Below are 21241 nucleotides of genomic sequence, written 5' to 3' on the forward strand. Positions count from 1 at the left end.
TGCAACAGAGCACGGTGATGTGGCACCAGCAGCCTGGACTCGCAACAGAGCACGGTGATGTGGCACCAGCAGCCTGGACTCGCACGTGTTGAGACTTCCCTCGGGAACCTCTTGGTGTTTATTCAACAGTCACTTTGGAACTGATACCAGCTTTTGCTTTCAGAAAAAAGGATATTTTTTTTAACCTTTTGCATTATTCTCAGCATTTAGCAGTGATTACAAACAAGAAAAAAAAAATTCCTGCTCCATTAGCCGCCATTATCTTGGTTTGTGTATGGATTCAGCGATCACTTTAAGCCTTGCTCTTCTGAGAAAGCCACAGGGATTTGCTTTTTAAATCATTGCCTTAAAACTGTAGCCATGAACAATACCACATTTCACCACCGCCCTTGGAACCTCCACGGGGGTGTGGTTTTATGTGCTATGTGATAAATTGTACAGGCTTCCCTGGAAATGTTAAGGAAAACCCAGGATTCCAAATGATTTGCCTGGCAAATCACCTTCCCTAGGAAATTTAAACAAAGACCTGGAAAAGAGATTCAGGAACTGAACCCCAACTGGTATGTGTGTGTATGTCTGTCCCCTTCATATCTTTTTCTTTCTAAACTGGGACTCCACTGAAAAGTTGATTTACACTGTGAATCAGGGCTGAATGAAATCCAATTGGAACTCACTTGAACACTGTTTTGATGTAAGATTCAAAGCTTCTGCAAATTTATTTTATCTTCTACATTTGCTGATCTCCTGCTTGTAAATCCTGTTGAAGGAGAATAAAAATGACTGCAGCCTGATGGGAATTAAATGTCTGAAGTTCAAAGCAGTTTGCACATCAGAGCAAACGTCAATCAAATGAACATCTTGCAAGGCAGGCAGGGAGTGAATTTCTCCATGGAGAAGAGATCAAAGTGGGAGTCACAGTTCTGTTTTCTCCCTCGGGATGCAGTTTCGATCAGTTGTTCATGAAAGTAAATCCAGAAGGGAAAAAAAAATTTTTTTTCTTAAGGGGATAGGAAAGATGGGGTTATTTCTCTTGAAACCAAATTTCAGGCACTGTTCTATTTTTTTCTTATGAAAAGTATAGAGGGCAGATTTAATCCAATATCTCCAGTTTTTAGAGTCAAGGTCTAAAGGAGATTTTAAAAGGAATTTTCTATGGTTAATACTAACTTTTTTTTTAAAAAAAAAAACACAAGTAAAAAAGAATGAAGTAAACCAAACCTTTTAAGTTTAATTACCCACTGATTTAATAATTTTACCAGTTCTTGACCTTTTCATAAACCTGGAATTACATAAATGTGACTGGCAGCTCTTCAGTGAAAATTCTTTTCAGTTATTCTTAAGAGTAATTGACCTGTTTCTAATAAAGCATCTTAAGCATCAACTTTGTTTCCCACAGTATCCAAATCAGGATGAATGGCATGCTGCTCGCTAAGTTGCTGAGGTTGGCCTTAAACCTGTGATCCGTCTGTCTCAGCCTCCCAAGTGCTGGGATTAGACACGTGTTACTGTACCTAGCTAGTGGCCAGCTTTTATAAATCACTTTCCTCAAAGGTGCATGTGAATAAAATGCCCTCCTGTCTTTGACAAGGCAACCGTTCCTCCAGGTCCTGGAGGGAGCTAGGGAAACAAGAACCACTGAGTCCTGTGTTGACTTTCACTCCTGTGTTGATCCCCTGGCCTCACGAGCCCACCAGCCCTGGGCACTCTTCTTCCTGTATCTCTTAATCTACCGATGACACCTACCACCTCACTTGCCTGCCGTGCCGGTTGGTGCGGGCAGTAAGAAATGCAGCGGCATGGGGCTCACTTCAGACTTCTCATGTGAACCTCACTGGTGAATAGGTTCCATGGCTGAGATGCAGTTCATGTGAGAAAACTCAAAGCAGTCAAAACTATTGTGAGAGTCAGTAGCTGTTACTGAACACTATTGAATAAAATACCCAAATCTTTCTAGTAACTTAGTTCTCTGCCCTTTCTCATTACTGAATCAGCCAAAAAGAGGGTACGGCACACCCCACACTCCCAACCACGTGTTAGACCTGAGAGAGAAATGAATTCTCATGTCACTGGGGAAACCTAAGTCTTCTCAAATACTTGAAAGAATTTAGAGAGAACTGAGAGTTCCAAGAGTTGCCTGGCAGGAGAGAGGTGTTAGCAGGGCTTCCATGATGACATCTTTTGACATCTCACCTCACCCCTTCATTGGGTATGTGGGGAAGGCAAAATAAGTGAACTGCTTTGCTCATTGTTTAGAGCAGATGTTACTTAGATGCTATGATTTGAATGTTCATGGTCCTTTTCCTCTAAAACTGGTATGTTGAAACCTAACCACCAGTGTGGTCACATTAGTAGAATGGGGCTTTTGGGAGATGATTATGTCATAAGGGCAAAGACCTCGTGGATGGGATTAATCCCCTTACCAGCAAGGCCCCGGAGAGGTGCCTGACCCCTTTCACTAAGGACACGGTGAGAAAGCATCATCTGTGAGCCAGAAAGTGGGCTCTTACCAGATACTAAACCATGGACTTCCTCTCCTCCACAAATCTAAAAGGTAAACTTCTGTTGTTTCTAAGTCACTGGCTTTATGGCAATCATACAGAGTTTAAAACCAATCCATATCCAGTGAATATGACTGAGACTATAATAAAATGAATTACACAATAATATGATAAGAAAAAGATAAAAATCATGCAATTAAGAAGCAGAAAGGCACTAATCAGCCTGGAGGAGAAAGAACTACTCTTGGTGCAGAGAAGTGTAAGGGGAGAAGGTGAGTGGGCCTGGGTGCTGAAGAATGGATGTGGTGCACTCTGGAGAGGTCTCCTTCGTTGGAATCCAACAAGCTGTCACAGTGAGGGACCAGGGTGGTTGGAAGTGCAGGTTGGGAGATAGCAGGAAGAGAAGGCCGGGTTGATTATTGATAACAAATACCACATTGCTAAACCATTTTATGGCTGACAAATGTTTACCAAGCCCCTGGCTTTGTTAATGAGTCACCTCTATTTTTGTTATAAAAAAGGTTGTCTTTAATGCTCTTAGAGATGATCTTTTTAGTAAAGAAAGTAAAATAACCTGTTATGGTAGCTCCTTGGGCTCCTGGGTTTGCAAGGACCAGCTTTTATTTTAGAAAAGCCCAAAGAGTCTGTGCATCCTTAGTGCTGGACTTAGCACTCTTAGAGGCGGGGCTGATAGCAGAGGTCTGGCTGTGGATGCTCCATCGAGGCAGGCAGGCAGGGGCGCTCCTGCCTCCCTTTTCCTGGGAGTATTCATCAGTAACCCTCCTGAGTTGCCCCTCTCAGCAAGTTCTCTATTTGCATCACTTAAATGAAGCAGAACAGTATGTAGCTCATCCCTTGGGAAGGTGTTGGGTCACAGATTCAAATCTCAGGTCCCTGACTTGCTATGTGATTCTCAGTATCATTTTTCTCTCCTTCTGGAATGGAGAGGTATAAGAGGGGTTCATAACAAAGTCTAGTTATGAGCTGCAGCCATACCTAAGAACTATTCAGTTCTTTGGAGCCAAGTCAAATCAGAAGACCCTCTACGCTTGGTCTCTTTGAGGCATACTGGGAAGTACTGTGCTCATGCAGAAAGCTATCCGACTGCTTTACTTCTGAACTCATTTTCATGGCAGGACCAGAAGGCTTCTCATTCCTCAGAGCCTGTCAAAAGTCAGATTCCTGGACTCTACCCCAGACTCACTAAATCAAACTGTCCAAGGGTGGATTCAGGATTCTACATTCCAGCATGCATCCAGGTGTTTCTGGTGTAGCTGGACTTTCAGTTCTTAATAATCATTCAGATGAATCACAATCTTCACTTGTTAAGACTTCTGGAGCCTCAAGAGAGTCCACAACAGCACCAGGCACCATGAGTAATCATGAAATGCCAGTAAATATGAGCACCTACATTTGACAAGATTAATACTAATCATTATATATACAGTAGTAAAGAGAACCAAGACATAGTGTCTGCCCTTGTGGGACTCATCTATTTCATGGTGTCTGATCCATAAAAAATACACAAACAGCACCATAAATTTTAAAATTATGACATGTGCTTTGAGACAACATGGAGGCCTTTGACATGGACACAGTCCCAGAAGGTCTTTCTGAGAGTGAATAGAGACTTGAAGGATGACCAGGCCAAAGATCAGGAGACCCTTCTAGACGTCCATTGTTCACTATGGAAACTACTATTCTATGTTTATCCACACTTGAGATTAAATAAAACAGGAAGTTTAGTGTCTCACTTATCCTAGCCACATTTCAAATACTAATGTAGCCACATGGGACCGCTCATAATGGAAAGTACAAAAAACTGTGCATACTCATCATCTTAGAGATTTTTCTTAAATACTCTAGTCTAGACCAAAAGAGTGTTGAAACAAGGCTGGCACACCACCTATTTTTGAAAACAAGTTTTATTGGAATACAACACACTCCATCTTTTATGTCTCCCCTATGGCTGCTTTCCCACTACAGTGGCAGAGTTGAGTAGTTGCAACAGCCTCCATGGCCCACAAAACCTAAAGTGTTCGTTATCTGGCCTTTTATCAAAGCGGCCTGGAGAGAAGGAAGATCACAGTGGTGCTGCTCTGCCGTGAGCACGTGGGCAGCTGCTGCTCTGCTAATCTCTTCTTTTTCTCTCCATCTGTGGCTTCGAAGGCAGCAGTCTTCTCGTCTAGACAAATTGGAGCAGGTCCAAGGAGGAGTTAGCATGTTGGTGAAGCAACTGTGTCCTTGGAAGCATGGTTGACATGGTTGACCTAATTCTGCACTGGGGTAGAGGCTAGACTAAAGGACTCTTGTTAATGTTTTCGTGTGTGTGTGTGTGTGTGTGTGTGTGTGTGTGTGTGTGTGTGGTGTTGGGGATGGAACCCAGGGCCTCACGTATGTTAGGCAAGCGGTGTACCACTGGGTTATAGTCCTAAAAGACTCAGAATCCAGTTACTTTCTTCTTTGAGGTGATAGGTAACAAAATTGTATAACTTTTGCTGTTGAAGCTGACACACCATGTGAAATGTTCGTCTCTTTGCTTATACCATCCAATTGATTTAACAGCTCTAATCTATTATAAGGTGCAGCCAGTAGATAAAGTTCATGTTAATGATCAAATGGGTCTTGATTTTTGAAAAGTCCCATCTCCTAGGTTATATGTTAGTGAAATTTTCTAAATGGCATCTGAATGGCACTTAATACAAGGTTTAAAAAAACAAATTGGCAGGTTGTGTTTGAATATCTCTTAGGGTCTGTAATCCAAAATAGGTTACATGGAAGTTTAAGATCGCGCTTGATATTTTTTATTAAATTAACCTAAAATACTCTTAATGAGTATATATAAATTTGTTGGCATATGCTCCTGTTAGAGTTTTTCAGCTTGCCAGTATGAATTACCAATATGTATTGATATGCCAGTATGTACTGATCAGCTCCTAACCAGGGTACCAGCCTTGTTCTGGTTCTAGTACTAGCGTTGTGCTCCCACTGGGACTCAGAAAATAGCCTGCTCTTACTTGCATTGCAGTCTAGCAGCTTCAAATTCTGTGGCTCTTATCACAAGAGAACCTCCCATACATTAGTTCTAGTCTTTGTGTGTGTGTGTGTGTGTGTGTGTGTGTGTGTGTGTGTGTGTGTGTGATACTGGGGTTTCTGGAAACCCTTCTATCTCTGGGCTACACTCCCAGACACCTCTTTTTTATATTTTTATTTGGAAACAGGGTCTCTTAAGCCAGTGAGGGGGGCTTGGAACCTGCGCCATCCTCCTGTCTCCACCTCCCAAGCGCAGGGATTACAAGCGTGCGCCACCACCCCCGGCTAGTTCTAGTCTTTTTGACAGCTTTAGAAAACAAGTTTTATTATCTTTTTTTTTTTTCTGACAAAGAACAGGCTCAGAAAAGTCGAGTTAAGTTTTCTAAGGTCATAGAAAGAGATTCAAATCTAGACCCGTCCAACTCTTTTACTTCTAGCTATTTTTTGTACTTGGTCATTAGCTTTCAGATAGTATCATTTAAAATTTCTATTTTATATTTAATATTGGAAATCTAGTCTGAATTTTTCATCTACTAAATCAAATGGCTGGTATAAGCAAAGAGGCAAACATTTCACATGGTGTGTCAGGTTCACCAGCAAAAGTTAACAGTTTTGCTACCTATTTTGTTCATCTATTTTCTGTAAAATTTTATCAAGAATGCTTAACTCAGTTTTGCTGAGGTTATTAATTTCCTTAGCACTGAACTTAATTTCTGAACCTTATAGATGCCAAAGTTGTTCTTTTTTTTTTCCTATACCATTCTGAGTATTTTTTTTTAATATTTAAGCTTTTAATGTTAATTCACTATTCTGTGTATAGGCTGACCTAAATTGTACATAACACGAACTATTTTTGTTAGTTGTTTTTTCTAGATCAGATAACCACAAAATAAGCATTGTTAATTCTCTTGTATTGTTTCAGATTCGATGGGAACTTTAATACCAATGTATCTAGAACAATTAGTTGCGATCGACTTTCTACTACCGTTAATAGCCGAGCCTTCAATCCAGGACGTGACTTAAATTCAGGTCAGTAATTTGATGGTTTTATAAAAGCAAACTGCATTTATCCACATTAAATTGAATAAATGTATTGCCCCCAAACCTTTTAAGTCTGAGGAAAAAGTATTACACATATAAAATTGGATGCTTTTTTCTGGAAAGTTAACCCCTTAATAAGGAAAGTGAACAATAATCAAACTGCATGTGTTAAGAACATACCGTATAGCTATGTATATGGCTCATGCAAGTATCCTGCTAGGCTCTTCAATCTATTATCTCATCTGTTATGAGTTTTGCATTTATTGTTTTAAAGGTTGTTTTAGAGACCAAATTGTCTGTCTTTGCAATAGGAGGTGTTGAACTTCATTTGCATTCCCTATTTTTAATTTTTGTTTTGGAGTTTTCCAGAAGAATGATAGGAGAGCTTTTCTACTAGTAAACTTAGCACCATAATTCCATATATTGAGGTTGAACACTCTTCCTTGTCTCACTGGAACTCACCTGCATGTATGGATAATAACGGATAGCTACGTATGTTTATAGAGCTACTTACAGCTTCAAAGTAACACAATGCCTCTGCTTCCTTGTCCTGGAGTTCCACTCCATATTTCTACCCCTTTTTGTCTTGTATATGCTTGCTGACTGATGGATCTCAGAACCTAGAGTTGTCACCCTTTAAGAGCTAGAAGGAATATTAGAAATAACACAAGCCTCAATTTTTAGATTTTTACCAAGGAAGAACCTGAGACTCAGAAAGGTCTTAAGCCTGCCTTTACTGATAGGAATTTGAAAGATTGAATACATAAACATGAAAAAGTATTTATCCAAGCCTAGGTCTCTTGTAGACATGCAAAACCAAAGAGTGATACCAGAGGACCAGAATATTTATGTGTAGGCCCCATCTAGTCTCCATTTAGGGAGAAAATGGTAGTCTTTGAGAATTGTATATACAAACCAGGTAATCTATCGGGCCTGGAAAGGAAGAGGTATAGGTTTTATGTTTCTTTGGGATAATGAAAATATAGCTGCAAAATAAATGGTCCAACCTAAATCTTCCAGGCACATATTCTCTGGGCCAATATATATAATAGAGTCAATCATTTTAATTGGTATAGAAGCCTTCTGGAATAGGTCAGGTTTTTTTTTTTATCAAAGAAAGGAAACTAAATGAGAGTATTTTTTACTTAGAAAAGGCAAGGTGCTATAGCGCACACCTGTAAGCCCAGTATTTGGGAGGATGAGACAGGCTTGCATGTTCAAGGCCAGCCCCAGCAACCTAGCAAGACCCACTTGCAAGATAAAAAACAAAATGGACTGGAGGGATAACTTAGAGGTAAAATGCCCCTGAGTTCAATCCAGAACCCTAAAATTAAATAAATAAACCAACAGAAGAAAGTAGATAAAAGGTGGACAACAATAATAATAAGTGTGGAAGATTTAATAGCTGTCACAGGACTGGGTTGACTCTTCAAGTTCTCAAGATCAGTGCTTACATTCTTACCCTCAAATAAGCAAAAACATGTTGCTAGGTCTGAAAATTTGAGGTCGAAGTAACAAACTTTGAATAGAATCAGATTTAAGTGTATTAAAAATATGCAGAGTAATTCAACATAGTGTTTAGTTAAAATGTGCACAATTCATGTGACTTTGGGGGGTATTTATTTGAATGTATAAAGAAAAATACAGTTATAACTCATATATTCAAGACCTGAAAGGTTCCACTCATTAATGGTAATGGTTATCTTTCTGTGATAGGACAGTGGGGATATTTTTACTTTCTTAATTTTAAAATGAGCATGAATTGCTCTTATAATCAGGGAAAAATAAAACAAGAGGAAGTGTGTGTGTGTGTGTGTGTGTGTGTGCGCACGCGCGCGTGTGTTATATTACTGGGTATTGAACCCAGAGGCATTCTGCCTATGAGTTCTATCCCCAGCCCAATTTTTTTTTTTTTTCCATTTTGAAGCAAGATCTCACTAAGTTGTGGAGAGCCTCACAAATTGCTGAGGCTGACTGAACCAGCTATCCTCCTGTCTCAGCCTCCCAACTACTGGGGTTACAAGTGTGGGCCACCACATCCAGGGAATACTGTTGGTTGGGTGTTGGATAGAAGAAGAAGACTCGCTATTTTATATGTCTCATTGGTGAGATACGAATGGGTGAGGTTTGTAAATCAGGAGGATGACTGGAGGGTATATCCCAGGGGAAGTCCTTGAGCTGAGGCCTCTGTGTATTCTAAAACCTCAAGAAGCTGCGATGCAGTGAATGAGGAGGGAGGCTAAATTAGCTCAAACGTAGGGGAGCTGTAGTACTGAAAGGCCTTCTTTACTTTAAGGCTATTATAAAGACTTTGGGTCTCAAAGGCTGTTGGCTATACAAGTCTGGAGTCCAAGGGCCAGACTAAAGAGATTTAAATTGGGGCTACATGGTATCTAGGTAGCACCTGGATCATGAAAATCACTAAAATCATGTAATAGTTGACTGGGGATTAAAAAGAGAAAAGCTCTGGAAACGCTTCTCTACTCTTAAAAAGTGTTTCTTAGGGAACATTGAGAGAAGAAGTAGGAGAGGAGGTAGAGGGGACAGTCTGGTGGAGGGGAGGTTCCAAAGGGTTACTTTTCTGAAGACAAGCAATGAAAGGGTTTCAAGACAAAGGGAGAGATCAACTGACTCAAATAGTGCTGGTAAGGTGAGGGCCCGAAACTCAGCCATTGGACTGAGCAACATGAAGTCATTGGTAAGCTGCACAGGAGGGTTGCTGGGGGGAATCATGGAGTGGGACGAAGGCTGGTCCAGTGGGCTTAAGCTCTTGAGAATGGAGGAGGCAGTAAGTACATGAACTTCTCCTGAGGTTTGCTTATAGAAAGACTGAAGGGTCACGGGGGTCCAGAGTATATTTTTAAGTTGAGAGACGTTATAGCAAGTTTATATGCTACAGAGAATAAATCAGTGGAGAAAAGTGAGTGACACAGGAGCCTTCTCCTTGATGAGGTAGGAGACTGTTCATTTGTCATAAAAGCAAGGAAGGAAGTTAGTGGGCAGAAATACCCAGAGGATGACAGAAGTGGGGTCTTAGTGTCTGAAACTTGGGGATGTTCCCTTTTTAATAAAAGTAGAAAGCAAGATCATTAGCTGAGTTGGGCATGGTGGTGCATGCCTTTAATCTTGGTATTCAGGAGGCTGAGACAGGAGGATTGCAGATTTGAGAATAGCCTCAGCAGCTTAGTGAGACTCTTAGCAACCTAGTGAGACCCTGTTTCAAATTAAAAAGTAAAATAGGCCTGGGAGTGTAGCTCAGAGGCAGAATGTTCCTGGGTTTAATTCCCAGTACCAAAGAAAAGAAAGAAACAAACAAACAAAAAAACAAAACCCAGGAACACTAGCTGAGAGTGAAGACCAGGAAAGAAGATTTCAAGACCTGTTGGTTGGCAGAACTACAGTTAACTTCGTGTGTATGTGTGTGTGTATGTGTGTGTGTATGTGTGTGTGTGTGTGTGTGTGTGTGTGTGTGTGTGTGTGTGTGTGTATGTGAGAGAGATACTGGGGATAAAACTCAGGGCCATTGTACCTTTGAGCTACACACGCCAGCCCTATTTGATTCTTTTATTTTGACACTAAGTTGTGGAGGGCCCAAGTTGCTGGCTGAGGCTGGCCACAAACCCGCGATCCTCCTGTCTCAGCCTCCTGAGTACTACTATTACAAGTGTGCCACTACGCCAGGCACTCAATTCATTTCTTTTATTCAAGTTTTCAAGTGAAACTCGGCTACACAAACAACAAAGAAACCTTACGAGGGCTGGGGGTATGGCTCAGTTGTAGAAAACCTACCTAGCATATGCAAGGAGACCTTGGGTCAGTCTTCACACACACACACACACACACACACACACACAAAAGAATCCCCCCCCCAAAAAAATTGTTTTATTCCAGTGTTGTTAGGGGGAGAGAGTTTGAAAACTAGAGTAGAGGGACAGAGGTAAGTAGGACATAAAGACCAGATCTTGAACTGTGATATTTCTGAGAGCTGTCTCAAGGATAAGCTATTCACTATCGAGAGCTGTTCTCAGCACAGTTGACACAGCTAGATTTATAAGTGGCTTTTGGCAATATTTAGGTATTTAAGAACCGACTTGCTCGCATTTGAAGTTTTGTGACACTTTACCAGGCAGTGGCTGCCTCCCAAAGTCCACATACTCCAACAGCTATTTGTCATACGAGAGGTAGGTGGTGAAGGGGGACCTCGGCGCCCCCCTTTTCCTCCCTCCGCCGCCCATGCCCCCTTTTGGAGCAGAATTAATGCGCTCCGTAGGCTATCACATGTCTGATATTTACATCTGTAAGATGTCCAGCCTCAGGCTCTTTCAGACTGTATATAATCCATCAATGGGCCCCAAATTGATAACACAGTTTCAGATTGCCTTTCAGACTAGCTGGAAACAGACTCACATAAATTATAAACCGTTCTTAGATTCATTTCTCCAAAACCAGGTCACATGTCCGTCCATCTGACACACATGTGCATTCTTTTTCTTAAAACCACCCCTGCCAGATCTCTACTTTCTAAATTGACTCCTTGTCCCTGATTCCATTCAAATAACTAAAGTTTGACAGTGCGTATGTTTTATTATGGTGCTGGTAATGTTTTGCTCAGGTTCGTCCCTGCTTTTATCCCCGATTTCTCTCTCTCTCTCTTCTCTCTCTCTCTCTCTCTCTCTCTCTCTCTCTCTCTCTCTCTCTCTCTCTCTCTCTCTCTCCCTCCCTCCCTCCCTCCCTTCCTCCCTTCCTCCCTCTACCCCCTCTCTTTCTCCTTTTAAATTCCTGCTGAGCTATTTTCTTGTGCATGGCCTGATCCCTAAAGAGAGTTTATTTGAAGAGTCCAGGAAAAGTTGCCTCTTGCTCTCTTGAGTTATGCCATTGAGGTGAGAGTGGAAGTGGGAGTTAGTCTTTCTCGCTGAAAGAAAAAGTGTCTGGACTTTCTTTATTGTGTTTGATTTAAAGAGCATTTGAAGTTGCAAACTTCGATCTTGGCAACGTTGCGGTCTTCATTGAGATGTAGGACTCACGGGGTGTCGGGCATTTGGAAGTCTTGTTACAGAGGTAAATGCTGCAGGAAGCACAGGTGGGCCCCCGAGGCTGTTCTGCTAATTACAGCAGCTTTGGCACTTCGTTTCCAAGGTCAATGACCACAATTGGTTATGTACTATAGGCTTTTCTCCTTTCTTTAAAATACAGATGGTCCCCAGCTTCAGTGATAGACTTATAATTTTTTCTTAACCTTGATGCAGAGGTGAAATTTGTTCCGAAGAAACCATATTCTGGATTTTGATCTTTGCCCCAGGTAGCAGTATGAAGCCCCATATTCTCTTGTGATGCTAGGCAGTGATCTATAGCTCCCAGGCAGTCACTCGGTCATAAGGGGAAAGAACCAGGACTCTGGTGCTCTGTGCTCCTGAGCCAGGATATACAGTTGGTTAGGTGTGTTAAATGCATTTTCTCTACCTATGACATTTGCAACTTACACTGGATTATCACCAGTCAAGGAGTCTCTGTACCATGTAATGATATGTTCCATAAGCATTAGCAAATTTTGCCTAGTAACCATGCAGTGGAAAAAGCCATGTTCTTACCTAAAAACCTAAAAGAAAAGAAAAAAATCAGCCAAGCTAAGAATTTCTGGGACCTGAGATTCATGATTGAATTAATTTCATAAAAGGTTTGATATTGATGATGTAACGTCTAGAAACTATTTTGTCACTTATAAATTGAGATTCTTTAGCTTCTAAGATTCAGTTTATATTCATTTATATGTGCTTGAATTTATATGTATACATACAAAAATTAAGTTAAAAAGTAAGGGCTCCTTTTTTAACCCCAATTTCTCCTTCAAGCTGCTGCTTCAAAGTCTGACTAGTCTTATTACTCCTTACAACAACCCTATTAAACTGATTTAAAGATATTTCATGAGCTATATCTTGATTTATATTTATATACATATAATCATAATCAATAGAGCCAAAGTAGGTTCTATTGATTTAGAGCCTTTTAACTTAGAAAATATATCCTGAGCTGGGCATGGTGGCACATGCTTGTAATCCCAGCATTAGGGAGGCTGGAACAAGGGGATCTTGGTTCAGGGACAGCTTCAGCTAAACTTAGTGAGGTCTTTTGCAACTCAATGAGACACTGTTTCAAAAAGAATAAAAAATAGAGCTGGGTGTATCGCTTGGAGGTAGAGTGCCCCTGGGTTCCATCCCCAGTACTGGAAAATAACCCCATAACCTGGATATTTTTATATGCATATATGTGTGTTCTTCTAAGGATTGTATAATATTGTTGAATTAACCACCATACCTCAATTCAACATTTAGATTTTTCCAGATTATCACTACTTTAAAATTGCTGGGCAGGATTTCATATAACTCCTCTTCAGTTGACATGTAAATATTATATTTGAAACTTTTTCACATTTTTTTTTTTTTTTGGTGGTGGTACTGGGGTTCCTGGAAACCCTTCTACCTCCAGGCTACACTCCCAGACCTCTTTTTTATATTTTTATTTGGAAACAGGGTCTCTTAAACCAGCGAGACTGGCTTCGAACCTGGGCGATCCTCCTGTCTCCGCCTCCCAAGCGTGGGGATTACAAGCGTGCGCCACCACGCCCGGCCGTCACCATTTTATTTCTATGAAATTATTCTCTACTCTTTATCCTCTTCTCGACTTGGTCCCGTTCAGCTTTCCTCTGAGGCTCCTTTCCCCTCGTCCCATTCTTCAGGGTAGATATGCCCACACAGCCTCTCCAAGCACCACCTCCCTGAAGGTTTTCAGGTTAGCTCACATCTTAGCTCCTGCCTCACGCTGCTGAATTCCAAACCTCTAGCTGTAGCCCTGGCCCATTGCCAAGTTTACTTATTGAATAACCAACTTCAGCTCTTCTCTCCATAACTATCATGCAACAGCCTCCAAAATCTAAGAGAAACCAACCTGCCCTCTAAACTTACTCCATAACCTGGGTTCACTGCCTCTGTCATTGGTACCCCCATCCTGGCCACACTAGGAATGCCTCCTCACCCTTTCTACTCAGTAATTCTCTGGGTTTTGTCAGTTTTGATCTAATTCGAGTCAGGGACTGAATTAGCACATGAGAGAACGGATGTCTTGTGGTGGAGTCACTGAGCACTGGATGGACATCTCCGCCCATGGATCCCTTCCTTGCTCCTTACTCTGACTTTTCATGGAAGAAGAAAATTCGACTCCGTCCCAGCGTGTGTCTTGGATCTCGTTTCTCTTCTTTTTTTGCTACTGCCATAAGTTTAGCTCTTTGTTGTCTTTCTAGAAGACTACTAAATGTCAAAACCTCCTCCAAAGGTTTTCCTGCTTCAGTTCTTCCTTTGTCAAGACATCTTTCACATTTATCAAGTATTTTGAAGATGCCTACACTGTGGCACCGTTTCCCAGGATGCTCCGATGGCTCCCCTTGCCTCTGAAATGAAGGCAGAAGCCTTTCAAGCTCATATTCCCTTCTCCAAGTCCTTTGGGCTCTGGCCTCTGGGAATCACGTCTAGTTTTTCAGAATCATCAGTCGCTAGCGCTTCTCCCATACTTCTGCTCACGTGATTGTCTCTTCCTAAATACATTGTCTTCTCTGATGTGTAAAATATCACTCAATTCCCAATATCGCTCACTTCCCAGGGCTCAGCTTCTTTATTACATTGCCTGACCTTTAGCAGTAAGAATTTCTTGGGAGGTTTTGTTTATTTGGCTTTGTTTTCCCAGGAAGCTGACTCTGAGGTGGAGATTGACTGGATCAATGGAAAGGGACAGAAGTAGAATTGAGTCATGGGAAAAGGCGGGCCTTTTTACAGCCTCAGTGGTGGCCTCGGCAAACCCCGGGGCACCTTGGTATCTGGATGGTCCTTTGGAGTTGTACTGGCTCAGATACTGCTCGCTCGCTCTCTCGCTCTCTCTCTCTCTCTCTCTCTCTCTCTCTCTCTCTCTCCCCCCCCCCCCTCTCTCTCTCTCTCTCTCTCTCTCTCTCCATTCTTATTATAGAATGTTAGTTTTTTCACTGGGCATGGTGGCGCACACTTGTAATCCCCGCGCTTGGGAGGTAGAGACAGGAGGATCGCGCAGGATCAAAGCCAGCCTCTCTGGCTTAAGAGACCCTGTTTCCAAATAAATATAAAAATAGGTCTGGGAGTGTAGCCCGGAGGTAGAAGGGTTCCATCTCCAGTACCACCAGAAAAAGAAGGAAACTAAAAAAAAGGATGTTAGTTTTTTCATATTGGCATCTACTGGGTCCCATTCTCCTTTTTAATTATTTTTTATATGCCAAGTGTCCAATACAGGGCTTTCCCCCTAACAGGTGCACAGTAAGTCCTTGCGGAATGAAAGAATGACAGCAACTGGGATTTCCCTTGTGCTCTTGTTTTCTCATCTTTATCACGGAATGACCAAGACTTTTAAAGAACCTCAGTGAAAGGGGGGAAAATTCGATTGTGATTTGCTGTAAGGTAGCACTAGCGCCCATAGTCTAATAGCAAATCTGCACAGGTAAAAGTCTCAGGTATGTGGAGTGACAGAGACTCTACAGATAAATACTAGTATTCTACTTCACAGGAAATGAGCTGTGATGAGTGAACACACAAGATGCACAGGAAAATCAGCCCACTGCTTCTTCATAGCTCATTGATCATTTTATATTTTCACTTTCTTCCCATTGATATTAAGGCCAAGTGCCAGCATTCATTCCTTATTTATTTGTTTACTTACTTACTTTTTTGTACTTGAAGTTGAACCCAGGATCATTTTACCTCCAAGCTAGACTCCCAGCCCTATTTTATGTTTCTAATTTGAGATAGCATCTTGCTAAGTTGACAACACTATCCTAGAACCTGCAGTCTTCCTGTCTCAGTCTCCCAAATACTGGGATTACAGGTGTGTACCACCATACCCTGCTTAGTATTATTTTATAGATGAGAACCAATTCAGATCATTCAACTGGCTACTTAAAGTGAAACAGCCAATTGCCGGCACTGACATGTCTAAATATTATGTGTCCTGACTCCTGGTCTAATGCCCTCCCTACAGTAGATTGCTAAAGGCAAAGCAATGCTTCTCCGTTGCTAGATTCTGCCCATTGGCACTTGAAATTCTTATTATATCTAAAACCATGCTTACCATCTCTGCACTCATCCAAACCTCCTCGTAGGCCCATGTTTTATATGCCAGTTAAGAGCAGTTTCAGTTTTCTAGTTATATAAGCTTGAGACCCAAAAGAAACCTGACTCCTTCCTCACTGTCATTCATGTATGTATGTATGTATGTATGTATGTATGTATGTATTTTGTGGTACTGGGAATTGAACCCAGGGGCATTCTACCTCCAAGGTATACCCCCAGCCCTACTTTTTGCTTTTTTTTTTTAATTTTTAATTTGAAACAGGCTCTTACTAAGTAGCTGAGGCTGGCCATGAACCTTCCATTACAGATGGCTAGATGAGGGCTGAATGATGCGGCATCAAGTGGAAAGTCAGTGTCGACTGCTCTCTGAAATCCCTTAGCTGAGAAAAGTGACAGGGTCCCTGGTGACATAGGATATAAAAAGGTCCACTGTGTTTGTTACAAATACATTTTTTAAAACTAGAACAATTTGAAATTGTTTGTATGTGGAAGATAGAAAGTCTAGGAAACTAAGCAAAGAGAATAATGGAGTTTAATGGCTTGGGGTAGTTGCCTCAAACCTAGCTGATCACCCAAGTCACTTCCAGTGCTTTTTTTTTTTTTTTTTTTTTAAACAAAACAAGAGCCAGGTAGATGTCGCATGGTTTTAATCCCAGTACTTGGAAGAATGACACAAAAGAATCCGGGTTCACCGCCAGCCTTAGCTACTTACGGAGGCTCTCCACAACTTAGTGAGACCCTGTTTCAAAAGAAAGAATAAAAAGTTGGGCTGGGGATGTAGCTAGGAGGTAGAGTGCCCCCAGGTTCAACCCCTGGAACCACAAAAAATAAAAATAAATAAAGCAAAGCAAAACAAACTGTTCATTAGCCCCAGCCGAGATTTAGTGAATCAAAGGTTGTCTTGGTAAAGCTTGGAAATCCATAAAACTCAGAACCTGATTGTAATGACCAGCCAGGCTTGTGAGCTATATTTATGTTACTTTTCTGTTATTGTTTCGGTTTATATTTGGAGGTCACCTGGCTCTTTAGGTCCTTTGGAAGTGAAGAGGAAGAAAGTAGAGAAATAGGTCCTTTCTGATTTTGGATGCTCCCAGAAGTTTATTCTAGATTCTCTGAGCCCTTGAGCAGGCTATCTCAAATTATAGAACAGAATAGACTGGTTATTTTTGTGTTATGCAATATATCTAGAATAGGCATAAAAAGCCCTGAACTTGGAACAGAGTCCAAGATTTAAGGATGTCCTTTCCTTAGTGTTAAGACAAAAATAAATACAAGGAGAGAGAAAAAGACCCTTGAGGTATTGCTAGGAGCAAGCTTGGCTAGCTGTCGCTAATTCAGCTTTGGCAATGAGTTTTCAATGATATGACCCGTATGGTGGCAGAATCACTGGGCTGCATAGTCTAGTTCTCATTCAGGGCTCACATCTTATGTCACTACTCCCTTTCTGAACCAGAATATCTCTAGCTATCCAATGGGAATAAGCCTATTTTTCATTAAGCTCTACATTTTTGCTATTTTATGTTTTAAAAATTAAACTCTCCATGATTTGTCTTCCTAAATAATAAATAAAATCTACCTCATAGGGATTCTGTAAAAAAGAAGTAAAAAATATATATATAAAAGAATAAATAATAATTTTTAGTTAATAATAACATAAATAATTAAGAAAGTACCTGGTAAGTGGTCAAGTGCTTAATGGGCTTACCACTTCTGGAACAGCATAAACAGGATCCAGAGATACGGCCCATCCAGTATACAATGTAAAAGTACTGGTAATGTGAGGAGTGGAAATTGGAAAGGTGTGATAGGATAGAATGACAGAAATTTTATTTCAAGTCCTCAGAACGTTGGTTTATTTTATTTGTCTCCTAAATGTTTGCTGTTTCTGAGAGGTGCTATGTAAATTCTGGTCTGCTAAGGAAATGTGTGTGTTTTCATGTGTCTGTGCTTCTGTGTATTTAGGACAGCTCTTGTATTTTCTCTTTGGCACCTGGGTATATTTGACTGAGTAGTGTTGGGCTGGAAAGTAGAAAGCCTAGAGATCTTAAAGTAGGTACTATCAAGCTTTCCACTAAAGCATTTATCTTTTTTTCCCTATCTCCTTTGGTGAGTAATATTGTTGAGAAAAAACTAAAGTCTCAACCCAACTACAAATGGCTTGTAATCCATCTCTTTCCTATAGATGTGATGGTTTAAGCATTAAAAGCAAGGGATTTGGAGAGTGTGAAGCATGCATAGGTTTTGTTTTGATGAGAGATGGTGATGACATAGAACCCGCTAGATGTAGAATGTTAGAATGGTCCTCAAAGAGTTTAGTATACTAGATGCTGTGGGATCTTCAAACACAATGAATGGGAAGCAAAGAATACCTGAAAAGAAGAAAGGCATATTTTTTAAGCTGCTTATCTGACAATAGTTTGCACACTGTGGTTGAAGAAAAATAAGCCAGTGGCTGTTATAAAATTATTGGTCTTTGTTTAGAATTAGGATAGCTATTATTAAAAACAAAGTCAACTTACTAAAGTCCATACACAGAGAGTATAGTCCTTGGTAGGAAACCTGTTTTCATTTTATATAATTCTGTTGGATAGTACAAAAAAGAAAAGAACTCCTTTATTCAAGAGCCTTGCCTGTTGTGAGCTGGGCTAGGAATGTGATGGACGCAAGAAACGGGTGTGAGAATCCCTCATTCCACGGCACCCGCTCACCTTTGCTCCCTCTGGTAATCACAAAATCTTCTCTTGGTTTAGTCAAACGTGTTCCAGGCCCCCAAACAGAAGATAAACCCGTGGACCATGCTTTACACAAAGTCAAGACTCAATAAGTACTTGAAAGGCAGGAATGAGGAATGAATCTAGGCGACTAGCTAGGTTCACTGATGAGATCTTACCTCCTAGAGTTTCAACAAGTGCGTGGTCATGGTTAAATCCCCTCTCCCGTCTCAGCTTCAGTTTTCATACTATGACCCTGTTTGTATTATTTTTATAAAACATTGCTATAAGATTTCAAAATAATATAAGTAGAGTGCCTACAGCATTGCTTGACCCATTGTAATTTTTACCTTAATTCTCCCTCCCCTACTGACTGCCATCTATGTGGCACCCTGGGCATTCTCAGTTAGTAGAGAAGGTCCAAAGAAAGAGGCTCAGGCTGGCAGCACCATATCTAACCAATCTTTTATCAGTGTTTGCCTTTCTAGAAGAATTTTGGTCTTTTCTGTTGTTGTAAATTTATTTTTATTGGCATAAAATAGCGACATTGGAAACAATATTGATTTTGGAAACAATACCTTCACATTCACCAACCCCTACATGTAGCTATTTAGGAATGAACCTTCATAATAGTGGCAACTATGGGGATTATCCTTATAATGAAACTCCTTTGTAAGCCAATTTCGAATCTATATGAATATTAAGAGCAGCAAGACAATATTGCTTAGGGTAAAGACTTAACCTGGTGGCCATAGATATGATCCCCTTCCAAGGGGCCCCTGGGTAGAATTAAGGTCTTCATGACTTTGGATGTTAAGTAAATTAGATGTTTATTTTTCACTAGCCTTTGATCCAAGTATATACTAAACTACAAATCCACAGTGTATTTGCAATACTCCTGACTTTGTTGCCAAAGAAACAATGTCTATTGTTATCACATATAATGGTTGCTGAAGATAAAATACTATTGTATGCTCATCATGATTTCCAAATTGTGGAAGGTTACTTATTGTATCAGTTTATCTTGTTGTATAATAACATACCCAAGGCAGGTGAACTTAAAAAGAACAGATTTTATTTTGGCTCACCCTTCCAGTCCCAGGTCCAGGGGCTACACCTATTGATGGTTTCCTCCTGGCAGAGTCCTGAGGTGGCACACAGTGTCACATGGTAGGGGGGCAGGGAGCACACGTGTGTGTCTATATTTGTTGGTCTCTCTCATTTTCTCTCTCATTCTCATTCTCTCTCTCTCTCTCTCTCTCTCTCTCTCTCTCTCTCTTTCTCTCTCTCTCTTCTCCTCCTCCTTCTCCTCCTCCTCCTCCTCCCCCCATTCCCTTCCTTCTCCTTCTCCTTTCCCTCCTCATCTTCCTTTTTCTTCTCTCTCTTCTTACATAGCCACCAGGATTCAGTCATGGGGACTTCACCCTAATGAGTTTGTGTAATCCTAATCAGCTCCCAAAGGCCCCATTTCTAAATACCATAGTACAATTAAGTTTCTATCATAATATTCACAATGGGGATTCAGTTTCAACACATGAACCCTTGAGGGACATACTCAAACCATTTCCAAAGTACAGCATAGGCCAACCATTAAATCTATATAATGTTGGGTGTGGTGGCTCATGCTTGTAATCCCAATACTTGGGCATTTGAGACAGGAGGATCTAAGGCTCAAAGCCAGCCTCAGCAATGTACCAAAACTCTATTTCAAGATAAATAAAAAGTGCTGGGGCTGTAGCTCAGAGTTAAATGCCCCCTGGGTTCAATCCCCCAGTATTACACACACACACACACACACACACACACACACACACACACACACACACACACACACATCTTGGTATAAACTTAAATCATTAATATTTTGTGAACTCTCTCGCTGTAATGGAAATGTTAATGTCCTCTGTCTTAGAGTTGGTGGGAGGAGGATTGTCCAGAACTTGTGACCAAATCCAACAGTTCTCAGTCACAATCTTAAGCAAAATTCAAAAACAAAATTTTAGAACTATCCATGACTTTGACTGGTCTCTTGATGGTCCGCAGCGCTTTTTCCAAATCCTTTTAAGCTATTAGACTTCGTTTCTTCCTTAAAGAGCTTCCAGTAAAAGAGAATCTATAATTGCTTCTATAATTATCTTATTACTTTAGATGAAAAACACATCCTTTTATTGCTCTTACTCGTCGCAGACCACAGCCTGTGCTGGCTCCTCATTTGTTAAAGGCGGATGTTGTCTTCATCACGCTCATCTAAATAGCATTTCCTGAGATGCTTGGACATTTTGTACAGTGTTGACTTATGCCTTCATAAATTGATGGGAAGTGAGGTTGCTCTCCTTTTTTCCCCCCATAAACTTTGTGAAAGCTATTTGAAAGTTTGTTCTTCCTCACTAGTTATAAATCCGTGGTCCCTGACTCACAGTTGTCTGAGTTTATATTTTTTAACTTTATAATGCCACGAAAGTGATACGCATTCAGTAAAAATCATACTTTGAATTTTGATCTTTTCCTGGGATAGTGATATGTAATACAAAATTCTTTCATGATGGTGGGCAGTGCAGTGGTCTACACCTCCTGGTCAGCTATGTGATCCTAAGAGCAACTATACCATGCTCTATGGTATACTAGGTTGCCAGTGTCTTTAGATGCTGTGTTTCGAGTTTTTGCTTTCCATCTTCTATCTAGAAAGTGTCCATCTGGGAATGTACATGAGATGTTCAAGTCTTTGTTGTAGAATAGGCTTTATGCTGGATGATTTTGCCCAACCATAGACCAATGCAAACATTCTAAGTATATTAAAGTGGGCTAGGCTAAGCTGTTA

General features: G+C 40.8%; 1 protein-coding gene across 2 annotated transcripts in view; it reads left to right on the plus strand.

The window, feature by feature from the left end:
- CACHD1 (cache domain containing 1) overlaps nt 1-21241 on the plus strand; it is a gene marked incomplete at both ends in the record, with an annotated part of 232612 nt that overhangs the window by 132719 nt on the left and 78652 nt on the right. For both annotated transcript variants that reach the window (XM_080693401.1, XM_080693402.1), the window contains one exon: nt 6454-6560. In XM_080693401.1, the coding sequence (XP_080549527.1) occupies nt 6454-6560 (107 nt within the window). The remainder of the gene's footprint in view (nt 1-6453; nt 6561-21241) is intronic.

The sequence above is a fragment of the Muscardinus avellanarius genome (assembly GCF_963383645.1).
Source record: "Muscardinus avellanarius genome assembly, chromosome: 3".
Classification (NCBI taxonomy): domain Eukaryota; kingdom Metazoa; phylum Chordata; class Mammalia; order Rodentia; family Gliridae; genus Muscardinus; species Muscardinus avellanarius.